The sequence below is a fragment of the Ctenopharyngodon idella genome, chromosome 5 (assembly GCF_019924925.1).
Source record: "Ctenopharyngodon idella isolate HZGC_01 chromosome 5, HZGC01, whole genome shotgun sequence".
NCBI lineage: Eukaryota > Metazoa > Chordata > Actinopteri > Cypriniformes > Xenocyprididae > Ctenopharyngodon > Ctenopharyngodon idella.
In genome coordinates, this window is record NC_067224.1 from 31,050,015 (window position 1) to 31,066,553 (window position 16,539).

The following is a 16,539-nucleotide window of genomic DNA, read 5'->3' on the forward strand; positions in this document are numbered from 1 at the left end:
TTCAGACCTACTCTGGGCTCTTCTGTGCAACTGTGAACCCCTACAAGATGCTCCCAGTGTATGATCCAGAAGTGGTGACTGCTTACAGAGGCAAAAAGCGTATGGAGGCCCCACCCCACATCTTCTCTGTCTCTGACAACGCCTATCAGTTTATGCAGACTGGTAAGACATTATGGTATTGAATTATATAGAATTCTTTAGGGTGAAATAGATGATGCTGTTAATATAAGAAGTATTTACTGGATATTTTACAAATTACAATCAACAGATAGAGAAAACCAGTCTGTCCTGATTACGTAAGTATTTTCATTTAATCTCAGACCATGACAAAAATTAAAAATTGAAAGTATAATGTAGATGACAAATCTTTATGGAGATATTTACAAAATAGAATTTAGAAATGAACTTCTGAATATACTTTGAAAAGTCTAGATGTCTTTTAATCTTCTGTTTTCTAATCTCTCATAAACCAGCGGAGAATCCGGTGCTGGAAAGACTGTGAACACCAAACGTGTCATCCAGTACTTTGCCACAGTTGCAGTATCAGGTGGTGAAAAGAAGAAGGAGGGTAAGATAAAGGTACTGTATGCGATACAATACTATGTGATATATATTATTTTGAAAGATGTTGATTTACACAAACTATATGATATGTGAATTTGTGAAATGCCTGCAAACAGCCTTTAGACATGAAATATTAAATAACTGAAAACTCTTCAAACATCTCAGGGCTCTCTTGAGGACCAGATCATTGCTGCCAACCCTCTGCTTGAGGCTTATGGTAATGCCAAGACTGTGAGAAATGACAACTCCTCTCGTTTTGTAAGTTAACCACTGTTTATTTACTGTACAGATGGTCAGTTGTGTTAGATTTTTCTATAAAGAGATTATTATTTTTTATGTATTATGCTATTTTGTATTAAACAGGGTAAATTTATCAGAATTCACTTCGGTACAACTGGAAAACTGGCTAGTGCTGACATTGAGACATGTAGGTGGACACGATTTCATTGATCCATCCTGCACATTTGTCTTTGTCTGTCACTCTTCAGATGATTGTGACTCAAGTACATTCTCTCAACAGATCTGCTGGAGAAGTCTAGAGTGTCATTCCAGCTTCCAGATGAGAGAGGCTACCACATCTTCTACCAGATGATGACCAACCATAAGCCTGAGCTGATTGGTAAGTGCACATATTTCATTCAATGTTTCAATGTTGTAAGATACTAATATTATACTAATATTAATATTGTAAGATACTCTTTTAAAAATCGGTGTATTTTACAGAAATGACGCTCCTTACCACCAACCCTTATGACTTCCCCATGTGCAGTCAGGGTCAGATCACAGTGGCCAGCATTGATGATAAAGAGGAGCTGGATGCTACTGATGTGAGTCATTGCTGTTTAAATATATTGAATTATTCTATATAAATATGGAAAATCATAAATCTCATTCTTCTCTGTAATTTACAGAGTGCTATTGACATTCTCGGCTTTAGTAATGAGGAGAAAATGGGCATCTACAAGTTCACTGGAGCTGTGCTTCATCATGGTAACATGAAGTTTAAGCAGAAGCAGCGTGAGGAGCAAGCTGAGCCTGATGGCACAGAGGGTGAGACTTGTGTGCTTTTTGCAGTATATCTTGAGACCAGTCTTAATGCTTCTATTTTATCCTGGGCTTTAAAATAGTAATAGCTGCATCGACCGTGTGTAAAATGTTTAGTGTAAATATAAACTAGAAGTGTGCATTGCTGTGCATATCAATAAATCTAAAAATAAAAGTAAAAGTGCCTGTTGCCTGATTTATTATAATTTTACACATACACAAAAGACTCTATAGAGCTAAGACAATTAATTTTAAAATGTATTTAACAGAGGCTGACAAAATCTCCTACCTTCTGGGTTTGAACTCCGCTGAAATGCTAAAGGGTTTGTGCTACCCCAGAGTCAAGGTCGGAAATGAGTTTGTGACCAAAGGCCAGACTGTGGCACAGGTATAGTAACATTTCCAGCATGTCCATGTGTTCAATCAAAAAATCTGGCTAATTATTGCAGAAGCAGAATTAAATATCTATTCTACAGGTGTACAACTCTGTTAGCGCCTTGGGCAAATCTATCTATGAGAAGATGTTCTTGTGGATGGTCATTCGTATCAACCAGATGTTGGACACAAAACAACAAAGAAATTTCTACATTGGCGTGCTGGATATTGCTGGCTTTGAGATCTTTGATGTAAGAATGATTATTTTATTTATTTTTATGTCAAATTGAATCATATTCAGAAGTCAGTAAATGTTTCTGTTATTTTTTCCTCCAGTACAACAGCATGGAGCAGCTGTGCATCAACTTCACCAATGAGAAACTGCAACAGTTTTTCAACCACCACATGTTTGTGCTGGAACAAGAGGAGTACAAGAAGGAGGGCATTGTTTGGGAGTTCATTGACTTTGGCATGGACTTGGCTTCTTGCATTGAGCTCATTGAGAAGGTTTTTAATGAATTTATTCATTTCCATTGTCTATTCTCAAATTGTCATATTTTTTGTAATAAACAACATTCTTTTATAAACAGCCCATGGGTATCTTCTCCATCCTTGAAGAGGAGTGCATGTTCCCCAAGGCTTCAGACACTTCCTTCAAGAACAAGCTGCATGATCAGCATCTTGGCAAAAGCAATGCTTTCCAGAAACCAAAGCCTGCCAAAGGCAAGGCTGAAGCCCACTTCTCCCTGGTTCACTACGCTGGAACTGTGGACTACAACATCACTGGCTGGTTGGACAAAAACAAGGATCCATTGAATGAATCTGTTCTGCAGCTGTACCAGAAGTCTTCTAACAAACTGCTGGCTTCTCTTTACCCAGCTGTTGTTGAGGGTAAAGAAAAAAAAAAAAAAAAAAAAAAAAAAAACTATTTGACCAAACTTTTTTTCTTGATTTTGCATTTATACACATTGCTTTAAATTTGTATCTCAATAGATACTACTAAAAAGGCCGGCAAGAAGAAGGGTGGATCCATGCAGACTGTGTCCTCCCAGTTCAGGGTATGTATAAAGATGACATCACAGCAATATTGCTGTACTTGAGGGAAAAAAATGAAATACAAAGCATGCCAACCCTTTTCTATTCTCCACAGGAGAACTTGGGCAAACTCATGACCAACTTGAGGAGCACTCACCCTCACTTTGTGCGCTGTCTGATTCCTAATGAGTCCAAGACTCCAGGTAAAGTATTAAAAGGCTTAAGATATACAAAGTTCTGCCATGAAACTCTAGATGGCGTAGGCTAATAAGTCCTTTAAATCAACCTGCTCGTAATCACATCATTATCTATAGGGCACAGCTGATTGGTTTCTGCTGTATCAGTAGCCAATGAGCTTGCGTGCTCAACCTTCAAAATATTTTGGTAGCATTGCCTTAGCAGCGCTTCAGAAACCCTCCACCTTCCCCAGCTCCACCTGTATAGATCTGCTACAGGTAATTCATGTACACTATATTGTACAGCAGCAGCAGCGTAGCAGATCTATTCTGCCAAGACCAAACATACAACATTGTCAAACCCAATACCATGCCAAACACTCCGAGAGTTGTCATGACAGAAATTCTGGCACTCAATATACATGATGAAGTTAATTTACCAAGTTCATGGTGTAAACTGTTCATTATAGGTCTCATGGAGAACTTCCTGGTTATCCACCAGCTGAGGTGTAATGGTGTACTGGAGGGTATCAGAATCTGCAGAAAGGGCTTCCCCAGCAGAATCCAATACGGTGACTTTAAGCAGAGGTAAATTAGACCACATGAAAATACCATTTCCTGTAGGAGGCTCCTAATTAAAAGACATTAAGTATTTTGATCAATTTTCCACAGATATAAGGTGCTGAATGCCGGTGTTATCCCTGAAGGACAGTTTATGGATAACAAGAAGGCCAGTGAGAAACTCCTAGGATCCATCGACATTGCTCATGACGAGTACAGATTTGGACACACAAAGGTTCATATTCAGCAGTGAACTTTCAAGGATTCACTGATTATGATCATTTAGCCTATACAGGTTAAATCAATATCTTTTGATTTATTGTTTTACATAAATTTAGGTGTTCTTCAAAGCTGGTCTTCTTGGTACTCTTGAGGAGATGCGTGATGAGAAACTGGCTACTCTGGTCACAATGACTCAGGCTCTCTGCCGTGGCTACGTGATGAGGAAGGAGTATGTGAAAATGACGGAGAGGAGGTGAGTATTGTCATGAGAAAAGGTGACATCAATGATAACTGTGTAAACAGTAAATAATGATGATTATGCCATTTAATGATGAATTATTGACAGGGAGTCCATTTACACTATCCAATACAACATCCGCTCATTCATGAATGTCAAACACTGGCCATGGATGAAAGTTTACTACAAGATTAAGCCCATGCTGAAGAGTGCCGAGACTGAGAAGGAGCTGGCAGGCATGAAAGAGGAATTTGAAAAATGCAAAGAGGCTTTGACTAAGTCTGAAGCCAAAAAGAAGGAGCTTGAAGAGAAGATGGTATCACTGCTGCAAGAGAAAAATGATCTGCAGCTGCAAGTAGCATCTGTGAGTATTTTTTTTTTATTTGAATTAACTGATTTTGGCTCCATTAAAATGAGCAATGTAGTTTCCAATGAAATAGCACTCTATTTTACTAACAGGAAACTGAGAATCTCTCAGATGCCGAGGAGAGGTGTGAGAGCCTGATCAAGAGCAAAATCCAGCTTGAAGGTAAACTCAAAGAGACAACTGAAAGACTGGAGGATGAGGAAGAAATCAATGCTGAACTGACAGCCAAAAAGAGGAAACTGGAGGACGAGTGCTCTGAGCTGAAGAAAGACATTGATGACCTGGAGCTCACCTTGGCTAAAGTGGAGAAGGAGAAACATGCCACTGAGAATAAGGTTGGAGACTGAGTTGGTTTAAGATTAGACTTAATCTCTGTCTTATATATTGATATAGAATATAAATTGTAAAATATAACCTCACTTGAAACAAAAAATTACACAGGTCAAGAACTTGACTGAGGAAATGACATCTCAGGATGAGAGCCTTGCTAAGCTTACGAAGGAGAAGAAAGCCCTCCAAGAGGCACATCAGCAGACACTGGATGATCTTCAGGCTGAGGAGGACAAAGTCAACACCTTGACCAAATCCAAGACAAAACTTGAGCAGCAAGTTGATGATGTGAGTTGATTATCTAAATTAATTATATTAAATTATGTTTTATTAACAAAGTTCGGGAGAAGCACGCTCAGATATTTAACCTAATTAACACAAGAGGAGCGCATTCAGTTAATCAACTCAATTAATGATAAGAGGTATATATACAGCATACTTACCTCTGTTCATTAACAGTTTATCAGCATTCCTCCACCACCCCATCTCCTCACTTCTAGTTCTAACCATTCCTATCACAACCGGGGGGAGTTCTCTAGGTTCAGGCCAAACTTCAAGCTCGGAGCCCTTCCATATTTTATATATCACTTCCCTGTAGCTTGAGGGTTCCCTTGAACAAGAGAAGAAGCTCCGCATGGACCTGGAGAGAGCCAAGAGAAAGCTTGAAGGAGACCTGAAATTATCACAAGAGTCCGTCATGGACCTGGAGAATGAAAAGCAGCAATCTGATGAGAAAATAAAAAAGTAATTAAAGCATAAAATCTTTGAAAACATTGTAAACTTTTATTGTTGTGTTATCGTTTTTTTTTTTTTTTTTTTTTTACAAACTACTTATTGTTGAACACCCACAGGAAAGACTTTGAAACAAGCCAGCTGCTTAGCAAGATAGAAGATGAACAATCTCTGGGTGCTCAAATCCAAAAGAAGATCAAGGAGCTTCAGGTATTTTGAAATTTTTTTCAAACATTATGATCATTATCACCCAAAATCTAATGAACTATTTTCCACCATAGGCTCGCATTGAGGAACTGGAGGAAGAGATTGAGGCTGAGCGTGCTGCTCGTGCCAAGGTTGAGAAACAGAGAGCTGATCTCTCCAGGGAACTTGAGGAGATCAGTGAGAGGCTTGAGGAGGCTGGAGGAGCCAATTCTGCTCAGATCGAGATGAATAAGAAGCGTGAAGCTGAATTCCAGAAGCTGCGTCGTGATCTTGAAGAGTCCACCCTCCAGCATGAAGCTACAGCTGCTGCCCTCCGCAAGAAGCAGGCAGACAGTGTGGCCGAGCTGGGAGAGCAAATCGACAACCTGCAGCGTGTCAAGCAGAAGCTTGAGAAGGAGAAGAGTGAATACAAAATGGAGATTGATGATCTTTCCAGCAACATGGAAGCTGTTGCCAAAGCAAAGGTTGGGAAATATTCTGAAGAATATATGTGTCCCGTGCTTGCAAAATGATTCGGAATGCGCACAGGCTAATTACGAGCTACAGGCAAAACAAGTGAAAAATGTCGATTTTGGTCGAATTTGAGGTTTTTACAAAAATGAGTTCATTAAGCCCTCGTCTAGTGATCTCAATGCTCCAAATAGTAATTAAACATCTAAAATGATCTTTTATTTGTATGTTTTCTGAGAGGTCCTAAATCTTTCCTTTGTTTTAAAAATCATGAAAAATTGCAGTTTTTCTCTGCTGGCTTCCCCTCAGCACAAGTTTGGTATCGTTGTAAAGTGAAGCATTCCAACTTTGTGACTAATCATAGCGAATTCTTGATTGCATGAGTCTGAACCAATGAAATGTGATTTTCAAACTCATGCAAAATGATCTTATTTGCGCTGACTGACAGATCCAAAGCATGAGCACAATGACGCCTCTCAGACTGCACATACACATGTACACAGAATTACAGTATTTCAAAATATCTGTCTTGGTGTGTATTTACGCAAACATTATCTGTTATGTCTTAAGTGAACGTTTGGTTAACTGTTGAGGAAAAACATCTGATGTGTAACATTATATTAGATCAGTGTTAAGACAGTAGGTCTTAATATAGAGGCTCTTTTTCTCATTAATGTTAATCAAACAATTGTGGTATCATGGAAAAAAGTTGAATATATATTTTTCTGATAGATGTGGGTTTTGACTTTGGTGTGTGCCAAATTTGGTGGTATTACCAGGGATTTTAAGGTATGCTTGCTAGGTGATTTTGTTTTGGAACCTTCAGAAAACTTTAACTAGATTTTTCTCAAAATTGACTTTGCTGACTCTATCGACTTCAAATAGGTGTAGCTAAGTCCTTTTTTGTCTGTTTCCAACAAATCATACATCATTTTGAAGGTTTTTTTAAATCGAGATTATACCAATAACTCATTTTTGAAAATGTGCTCATTATGACTCATTTTGCCAGCACGGGTCACATAAATCAAGAATAACGAGAAGTTTTTTCAAATATCTAATTACTTTTGTATTTACAGGGCAATCTTGAGAAGATGTGCCGCACACTTGAGGACCAACTTAGTGAAATTAAGTCCAAGAATGACGAGAACATTCGCCAGATAAATGATCTCAGTGCTCAAAGAGCAAGATTTCAAACTGAAAATGGTAACTAATGACAAATTGTGACCAATCATGAACAAGTCAATATTATATCAAAAGTAATTAACGTCAATAATTAACAATAATCATAAAAAAAAAATCAACAATAATAGTGTATTAAGATTGTTTACCAGTGAATTTCTGACTGCAACAAAGTCTTATTAGAGAACTTTTTTTAATGTTGACTGATAAAATCTTACATCCATTTGTTTTGAAATGAACTGATAGAGACATAGCACAATCTGACACAGTGAATCTGAAACTATACAGGTGAATTTGGCCGTCAGCTGGAGGAGAAGGAAGCTCTAGTTTCTCAGCTCACCAGAGGCAAACAAGCTTTCACCCAGCAAATTGAGGAGCTTAAGAGGCATATTGAAGAGGAGGTTAAGGTAATACAGCATAATCAATACATACACATACTTATCCATTACTATAATGCAGAGACTAGCTAATATTATGTGACTTTGTCTCCTAGGCTAAGAACGCACTGGCCCATGCTGTGCAATCATCCCGTCATGACTGTGACCTGCTCCGTGAGCAGTTTGAGGAAGAGCAGGAGGCAAAGGCTGAGCTGCAGCGGGGAATGTCAAAGGCCAACAGTGAGGTTGCTCAATGGAGAACCAAATATGAAACTGATGCCATTCAGCGCACTGAGGAGCTTGAAGAGTCCAAGTATGTATATTATTGAATAATATTCCCAATTCTCACAGATATATTATAGATTAGAATTCAGAGTCATGTGTATTACTTAACAGGAAGAAGCTGGCTCAGCGTCTGCAAGATGCAGAGGAACAAGTTGAGGCAGTGAACTCCAAATGTGCATCTCTGGAGAAGACCAAACAGAGACTCCAAGCTGAGGTGGAGGACCTCATGATTGATGTGGAGAGAGCCAATGGTTTGGCTGCTAACCTTGACAAGAAGCAGAAGAACTTTGACAAGGTAAACAATTTTAGTCATATGATATTCGCTTTGGAAAGTATTGCTGGAATGGGCTTTGTTCATCATTTTCTTAAACAAACCTGAAATATCTCCACTAAAGGTCCTGGCAGAATGGAAGCAGAAATATGAGGAAGGTCAGGCAGAGCTGGAAGGTGCCCAGAAAGAGGCTCGTTCACTCAGCACTGAGCTGTTCAAGATGAAGAACTCCTATGAAGAAAGTCTGGATCAACTGGAGACCCTCAAGAGAGAGAACAAGAATCTGCAGCGTAAGAATGAAACCGTTAAATTAGAAAAAAAAATGTAATGTTCTAATTCTCAGTGAGCATTAAAAAGTAAGCACATATGATTAATGTTTATAATGATAAAGATTATATATTTTTTTCTTTCTATAGAGGAGATTTCAGAACTGACAGAGCAGTTAAGTGAGACTGGGAAAGGCATCCATGAGCTGGAAAAAGCCAAGAAGACAGTGGAGACTGAGAAGGCAGAGATTCAGACCGCCCTGGAGGAGGCTGAAGTAAGTATCTGAAGATCAATATGGAATTCTTGCTACAACCATTATACTATGTTGTTAATATATATTTTCATTTTGATATTTAAATGCAGTTTTTATATTACATAGGGCACCCTGGAGCATGAGGAGTCCAAGATTCTTCGTGTCCAGCTTGAGCTAAACCAGGTCAAAAGTGAGATTGACAGGAAACTTGCAGAGAAGGATGAGGAGATGGAGCAGATCAAGAGGAACAGCCAGAGAGTCATTGAATCCATGCAGAGCACTCTGGACTCTGAAGTTAGGAGCAGGAATGATGCTCTGAGAATCAAGAAGAAGATGGAGGGAGACCTTAATGAGATGGAGATTCAGCTGAGCCATGCCAATCGCCAGGCTGCTGAGGCCCAGAAACAGCTCAGGAACGTTCAGGGACAGCTCAAGGTATGTGACTTCTTTTTGACTTTGGGATGTGTTCATATTTTTTTTTTTATAACCCAACAGAAAGCACATCAAAAGCTCATTGTAAAGCTTTTGTTGTGTTCAGGATGCCCAACTGCACCTTGATGATGCTCTGAGAGGACAGGAAGACATGAAGGAGCAGGTGGCCATGGTGGAGCGCAGAAACACTCTGATGCAGTCTGAGATTGAGGAGCTGAGAGCTGCTCTAGAGCAGACAGAGAGAGGCCGCAAAGTGGCTGAACAAGAGCTGGTGGATATCAGTGAGCGTGTTGGGCTGCTGCACTCTCAGGTAAGTGCATATTGTTTCCCTGAAATTAAGGAAATTGAGAGCATCATTCAAAATGTTCATACTGTTGCCTATCATTTTGTAGAACACAAGTCTCCTGAACACCAAGAAGAAGCTTGAGGCTGACCTTATTCACGTCCAGAGTGAAGTTGATGACACTGTACAGGAAGCCAGAAATGCAGAGGAGAAGGCCAAGAAGGCCATCACTGATGTGAGTAACAGTAGCAGCCAAATGCTTCACCAAGACATGTGTGTACTTAAAAAATGTGGATCTAATGAATTTCTGCATTCACGCAAAAGGCTGCATTGATGGCAGAAGAGCTCAAGAAAGAGCAGGACACCAGTTCTCACCTTGAGAGGATGAAGAAGAATCTGGAGGTCTCAGTGAAGGACCTGCAGCACCGTCTGGATGAGGCTGAGAATCTGGCCATGAAGGGAGGAAAGAAACAACTCCAAAAACTGGAGTCCAGAGTAAGTCTCTTTATAGTTATGATGTGGGCAATGTGAAGTATGTTATATTATGATAAATTATGAATGAATTGTTTGATTAAAAATAATCTCTACTATAGGTCCGTGAGCTTGAGACTGAAATTGAAGCAGAGCAGAGACGTGGAGCTGATGCTGTTAAAGGTGTCCGCAAATATGAGAGGAGAGTAAAAGAGCTCACTTATCAGGTATGACTGTATTTCTCATAAGTTTGTTCAGACAAAAGAGTCCGTATAATATTGTATGTACTGACAATACCTATTTTTTAGTAAAGGATCAAGATTTAATCTAGTAAATATGTGTATTTTTTTGAAGACTGACGAGGACAAGAAGAACGTCGCCAGACTCCAGGATCTGGTTGACAAACTACAGCTGAAGGTCAAAGCCTACAAGAGGCAGTCTGAAGAGGCGGTATGTAAAACCTAATAGAACATGTTGACTGTTTTTATTTATATGTGAATGCTAATTTGATTATACATGAACCATATATATAAACCTTTAGGAGGAGCAAGCCAATGGTTACCTGTCCAAGTTGAGGAAGGTGCAGCATGAGCTGGAAGAGGCTGAGGAGCGTGCTGACATTTCTGAGTCTCAGGTCAACAAGCTCAGAGTTAAGAGCCGTGATGCTGGAAAGGTTAGACCGAGTAGATGAGTTTTTTTTTTATTATTCAAATTGTTTATCCAAATACATGAACTACCTCTTAGCAGAAGTATAGTGGAACTATGATAAACTATGACATTTGAACACCTGTATTATCTTCATTATGTAAATTGGAGCACATTTTTGTTAATAAGGCTGTTTGCCTCTTCCTTCTTTCCCAGGTCAAAGAAGAATGAATCTTTCAAACTTGAAAGGAGCATTTACTGGAGTCATATAATATGAATAGTGTAAAAGTACCTTTCTTAATAAACCTTTATATTTCATCAAATAATAAGACTTTGTGTGATTTATTTATTTATTTATTTTTTTTCAGCAAGATACACTTATTATTCACACCGTAAGAGGGCTGATTATCAAGAGTGTCTTGAGTGTCTTGATTCTCTCAAATTTGAACTCTTAAAGGTTCCATAAAAGTTAAAAAGTTTCCATAAAATGTAATACTTATCTTCACTGAATGCATTCACACAAACATTTCTGCTATAAAGTTTCCACCCTGGATTGATGTTATCTTCCTCAAACAATTTTAGAAAATACTTTACTCAACATTGCAGTTTAATAGTATTCTGAGGCTTAAACAGTTAAACCTCAATGCTATTCAAACTAATACTTAACACCATTACAAAAATCAAACCATACAGTACCTATCTGAATATACTGTAAAGCTTAAAACTGGACTACTGCAGTGTTCTGTGAACCAGCCTTCCAGTTAGCACAATTAAGCCTCTACAGATGTATCACGCACCGCTCACACACCAAGCACTGAATGATCCAGAGATGGCTCAGTCACATCCAGTCTATAATATCTCACAAATGTGTGCAGTGATGCCCAGCTCACCGCAGCACAAATGTCCTAATTAGAAACATCCCTGAACAGTGCCCAGAAGAATAACCATTCCTGGAGTGAGCTCGAAGCCCTGATGGAGATTGTAAAAGCTACGGAACATGTTATCTGTTTCTGATGAAGAAAAGTTAGATTAGATTACTGTAATGCATTACTAGCTGGTTGTCCTGCATTCTCAATAAAAAGCTACAATTAGACCAAAATGCAGCTGCTATAGTTCTTACTAGGTCAAGAAAATATGATCACATAACAGCAATTTTATCATCTCGGCACGTGTTGATACAGAACCTATTAAGTTCTGTATCATTTTTAAAGTATTGCTACTGACCTATAAGGCCATAAATTGTTTAGCTCCTATGTATTTAACCAATATTCTACCACCCTACAATCCATAATGCTCTTTAAGATCACAAAACTCAGATATCCTAGGTACTACCAGAAGCCCTAAGTCCACTAAAGGAGCATTTCACATTTGGCTCCTAAACTCTGGAACAGCCTTCCTGATACTGTTCGAGATCCAGACTTAATCTCCCAGTTTAAATCTAGATTAAAGATCTCTTTAGCTAAGCATTCACATATTGCATCTCATTTCCTTGTACTTCAGTTATATCAGTTCAAATGCACGTGACTATATTTACTTAATGCTATGAACAGCCGCTATGCTAATTATTTTCCATTTGCTTTTGTGTTTTATCTCGGGATGCCCATCTCGAGGTAACTAGAGAGTAAGTCAGCTCCAGTTTGGATCCAGCCTATTAATGTGAAGACTTCAGATACCTCAACAGCAGTGAAAAGACGGCGCCAACTCCGGCGAGGACTTCAAATATCCCAACACCAGTGAAGAGACGATTCGAGAGGAATCCAACTTCTGACAGGACTTCAGATGATCCAAACTGGATCAACATGCACCAATGCTAAGTTTTTCTATATATCCTAATCATTTGTTAACAACATGTATTCTTCACTTTATTGAGTTCATTGTATCCACTTTAAATTAATACATTGTTTAAACTAATGCATTGTTAGCTAACTGCATGATTTGTATTTGTACAATTCTGAAATACATAACTTGGCCTCTGATAACAGATCATTCTAAATTGTAATGTAGACACATGTATTTTCAGTAAAGCTGCTTTGAAACGATATGTATTGTGAAAAGCGCTATACAAATAAATGTAAATTGAATTGAATTTTTGTGTCTTTGTGACATGTAATCGCGTTTACAACAAATGAGAGAGCAGCTGATGCGAAATAGGTCTCCTCTTATAATTGTCAGCACAAGAGACGAAGAGCTGACTGCTCTTTCATAACAAACTCATCCACTGCACGCAGTGGTGGACTGAGACAATAATTCAGGCCGGCAATTTGACTCCATCCCAGGCCACCTCCGCTGCTGTCACCGCCACCATGTTCATGTAATCCACCGGACTGCTAATCTTGTAGGTTAACCCTATTAGTTGATGTAACAGGCAGACTACCAGACAAATGATAAATTTGGCCACTGTGTTCATCTGGGAGGACATTTATACAGATTACAAAATACAAAAAAAAAATGGGACTGACCAATCAAATTATTTGTGATGGTTGTTCATGAGTCCCTTGTTTGCTCTGAGCAGTTAAACTGAGCTCTGTTCTTCAGAAAAATCCTCCTGGTCCTGTAGATTCTTCAGATTTCCAGCATCTTTTGCATATTTGAACCCTTTCCAGCAGTGACTGTATGATTTTGAGATCCATCTTTTCACACTGAGGACAATTGAGGGACCCAAACACAACTATTAAAAAAGGTTCAAACATTCACAGATGCTCCAGAAGGAAGCACGATGCATTAAGAGTCAGGGGTGAAAACTTTTGAACAGGATGAAGGTATCCAAATTTTTCTTATTTTGTTTAAATATCAATTGTCTTCATTTAGTACTGCCCTTTGGAAGCAACAGAAGATACCTACATGTTTCCCGGAGACAAATTAAGTACAATTTACCTTGATCTTCAAATTCAAAAAGTTTTAATCCCCCGGCTCAAAAAATGCTTGAAATCTGAAGAATTTGCAGGACCTGGAGGATTTTTCTGAAGAATGCTGGGCAATTTAACTGCTCAGAACAAACAAGGGACTCATGAACAACCATAACAAAATAAAACTCACAAAACAAAAAAAACAAAAAAAAACAAAAAAAAAAAACAGTCGTAGATCATCCAGGTAACCACACACAGTATTAGGAATCAATGGTTCACAAACTTTTGAATGGGGTCATTTTAATAAATTCAGCTATTTTTTTGTCTTGTGAATTATATGTAAACATCTTTAATGTAAAATATCTTACTCAGGACAGTACTAAATAAAAAATAACATGCATTTTGTATTATCTCTTTTATTTTGTTAAAATTTTTCACATTTTCACAGATTCTGCAAGGGGTACACAAACTTTCAAGTGGCACTGTATGGAGTTTGCACTTGGGAGCCCCAGTCACCTCTGAGAATATCAGAAAAGCTCAATGAAATTGGCATGCAGAATTTGCATGCCAGGCCAGCAGCATACAAGCTGCATTCAGTTTTGTTCTGAGGAGCTGAGGTAGCATACCATATGTAACCAAGACGTTCCCTTTCTGTCGGTCACTTTGACGTGTTGAAACCGACATACTGTACCGTGTCACGAGAGTGGGGTGCAAATGTAGGCAGGTGCAGGCACGTCAATGATAAGTGAAGCAGCGCTCACTCGTAACCTTAAGCTTTTGTTCTACAGTGCTGGCGTTATGGCACCTTACAGCGAGACCGCGAGCTTTCCCAGAGTGAGCTTCTCAAGCTGTTATACAGCTCTTAACTGCTGTTTTCACAGCATTATTTTGCCCCGTTTTGTTTGCGATTTTGGCCGGTTCCTCTGTGTCTGTGACTCAGGGAGTGAAAAGTGTACCTGCAGTCACATCGCGGCTGTTCCCTGTGTGCTTCGGCACAAAGAACAAGAGCTTCTAAAAGAGCTTCACAGACGGACACTGCGTCTTTTTCAAGACGTCATTCTGTCTGTGCGTTTCTGGAGGCGGTCGTTTCCTATCCTCACTGACGGCCACAATCACTTTCTCTCATGTCTGCTTAGCGTGCTGAGACTGTGTTTGTGGGTGGTTCATATTCTCTTGTGAGATCATGCCCACGTCGGCACGTTGTTCGGCGCCATGGCAGTGCCATGGCAACCCAGCGCGTTGTTCGGCACTCTAGATGCGTGGTCGAGACTCGAGTGCCGTCAGTGAGGTGGAGTCCCCTCACCTATTCCCCGATCTAGTTTCCTTTTCTGAATCAGAAAAGTGCTACTTTGGTGAATAAGCCAGGGTGACCAGAGGATCACAGAGGGGCAATACCCGCCGAGCCTATCTCCATGGGTCCCCCACTTCCTCTAGTGCATCGCAAACATGTGGTGACTGTGTTCGTGGGTGGATTATGTTTAGTAACAACATGGCACGTCGGCGCTCAGCGCTCCGTGTGTCGTCCAGTAAGATGGCCACGTTCACTGTCCCACATGGCTGGTAGCTTGCTGGTCCTTCTCATGGGGGACCTAGCGTCTTAGTCAGGGCTCCAGCAGAGGATCAGATGTCGACTGCTACATTGGAGAGAGGGTTGTTGGGCTCTGGACATGAAGATGAGGCTGAGCGTCCCAAGGTTGCGATGTGCTCATGCTGAATCCGATTCAGAGTTAACGACCATGCTTTCCCTGGCCCCTGGGGCGTAGTGCGACGCGTACTCGCCTTGTCCCGCCCCCTGTCTTTAGCCTGGACGTGCATGAAAAACTTGGCAGTTTGGAAGCCTTTTTTGGTGCCAAATATGGAACGCCAAAAGGGCCATAATCTGCATTAAAAGTTTTTTCTCTCTCACTACCCCCATGGTGGTCAGTGGAAGGCAAAGCCACTCATTGCATATGTCTTAGTTCTGAGTCGGGGTTGAGCCATGCATGATGCAAGTCATAGTGCAGGCGTCCTGGCCAGACGATGTCCACGATTGTGGGTCCAGAAACACCCCTGGCTAGCCTTGCAGAGGTGTGTTGTCGTCAAAGTACGCTTTCTCGATGCTCTCATCTCACAAGCTGGCCTAAAACCCAGCCCACTCAGCCCGCAGCCAAGCCAGTTGGCTAGCGAGAAGTGGTCCTGGAAAAACGGGCGACCTGGAGCTGAGGTAAACAGTTCTTCGGGAGATATGCCCGCATCGCTCCCTCCCCGGAGGAGGGCCGGTTGGAGAATTTTGGTCTGTTCCCCGTACCCACGAAGTAGAACTGTTTCCTAATCCTCCAGGTCCCAAGAGGGCATGGCTGGCCACTCTCAGCCCCCTCTCACTTCGCCAGCAGGTCCCACTGTTGGTCGAGGCCGCCTCCCATGTGCCGTCTCCCATACACACTGCCACCTTGCAGAGTCTGACCCCACTTCGGGCCGCTATGCCGTCCGAGTCGGGTCCCAGCACTCTACCTCGCTGCCACACGCCCGGTACGTCTCTGGTGCATTTGGTCCCGCTGGCTTGGTGTCTGGAAGCCTGGCTAGCGCTTCCCAGCCCGTCCCGCTGGCTCATTTGTACCATCAGACTCAGCTATGCAATTCAGTTCGACCGGCGTCCCCCGGTGTTCAGGGGTGTTCATTACACTCGTGTGTCCCTGGACAATGCACCTGTTCTCGGGCGGAGATTGCTGTCCTCCTGGCGAAGGATGCAATCGAACCGGTCCCTCCAGCCGATATGGAGTCAGGGTTCTACAGCCCCTACTTCATTGTACCCAAGAAGGGCCGTGGGCTACGGCCAATCCTGGATCTGCGTGTCCTGAATCAGTCCCTTCACAGGCTGCCGTTCAAGATGCTTACGCAGAGGTGCATTTTCGAATGCATCCGTCCCCAGGATTGGTTTGCAGCGATCGAC

General features: G+C 40.8%; 1 protein-coding gene across 2 annotated transcripts in view; it reads left to right on the forward strand.

Annotated features, from left to right (window-relative positions):
• The window catches only part of LOC127512394 (myosin heavy chain, fast skeletal muscle), a 56,177-nt gene extending 45,084 nt beyond the window's left edge, over positions 1-11,093 (forward strand). The window contains exons 5-41 of one of the 2 annotated variants that reach the window (XM_051893242.1): positions 6-162; positions 269-296; positions 474-579; positions 730-822; positions 928-991; positions 1,085-1,183; positions 1,288-1,391; positions 1,476-1,614; positions 1,878-1,996; positions 2,085-2,234; positions 2,320-2,490; positions 2,574-2,874; positions 2,977-3,041; positions 3,134-3,221; positions 3,665-3,782; positions 3,867-3,990; positions 4,094-4,230; positions 4,324-4,579; positions 4,675-4,917; positions 5,024-5,200; positions 5,511-5,656; positions 5,764-5,854; positions 5,926-6,315; positions 7,378-7,504; positions 7,769-7,887; positions 7,974-8,170; positions 8,254-8,437; positions 8,538-8,703; positions 8,830-8,954; positions 9,060-9,368; positions 9,472-9,675; positions 9,758-9,883; positions 9,973-10,143; positions 10,242-10,346; positions 10,474-10,569; positions 10,661-10,792; positions 10,981-11,093. In XM_051893242.1, the coding sequence (XP_051749202.1) occupies positions 6-162; positions 269-296; positions 474-579; positions 730-822; positions 928-991; positions 1,085-1,183; positions 1,288-1,391; positions 1,476-1,614; positions 1,878-1,996; positions 2,085-2,234; positions 2,320-2,490; positions 2,574-2,874; positions 2,977-3,041; positions 3,134-3,221; positions 3,665-3,782; positions 3,867-3,990; positions 4,094-4,230; positions 4,324-4,579; positions 4,675-4,917; positions 5,024-5,200; positions 5,511-5,656; positions 5,764-5,854; positions 5,926-6,315; positions 7,378-7,504; positions 7,769-7,887; positions 7,974-8,170; positions 8,254-8,437; positions 8,538-8,703; positions 8,830-8,954; positions 9,060-9,368; positions 9,472-9,675; positions 9,758-9,883; positions 9,973-10,143; positions 10,242-10,346; positions 10,474-10,569; positions 10,661-10,792; positions 10,981-10,995 (5,442 nt within the window). In that variant the 3' untranslated portion in view covers positions 10,996-11,093. The remainder of the gene's footprint in view (positions 1-5; positions 163-268; positions 297-473; positions 580-729; positions 823-927; positions 992-1,084; positions 1,184-1,287; positions 1,392-1,475; positions 1,615-1,877; positions 1,997-2,084; positions 2,235-2,319; positions 2,491-2,573; positions 2,875-2,976; positions 3,042-3,133; positions 3,222-3,664; positions 3,783-3,866; positions 3,991-4,093; positions 4,231-4,323; positions 4,580-4,674; positions 4,918-5,023; positions 5,201-5,510; positions 5,657-5,763; positions 5,855-5,925; positions 6,316-7,377; positions 7,505-7,768; positions 7,888-7,973; positions 8,171-8,253; positions 8,438-8,537; positions 8,704-8,829; positions 8,955-9,059; positions 9,369-9,471; positions 9,676-9,757; positions 9,884-9,972; positions 10,144-10,241; positions 10,347-10,473; positions 10,570-10,660; positions 10,793-10,980) is intronic. The other variant, XM_051893241.1, reaches the window with a different exon arrangement.
• Positions 11,094-16,539: the final 5,446 nt, after the last annotated feature.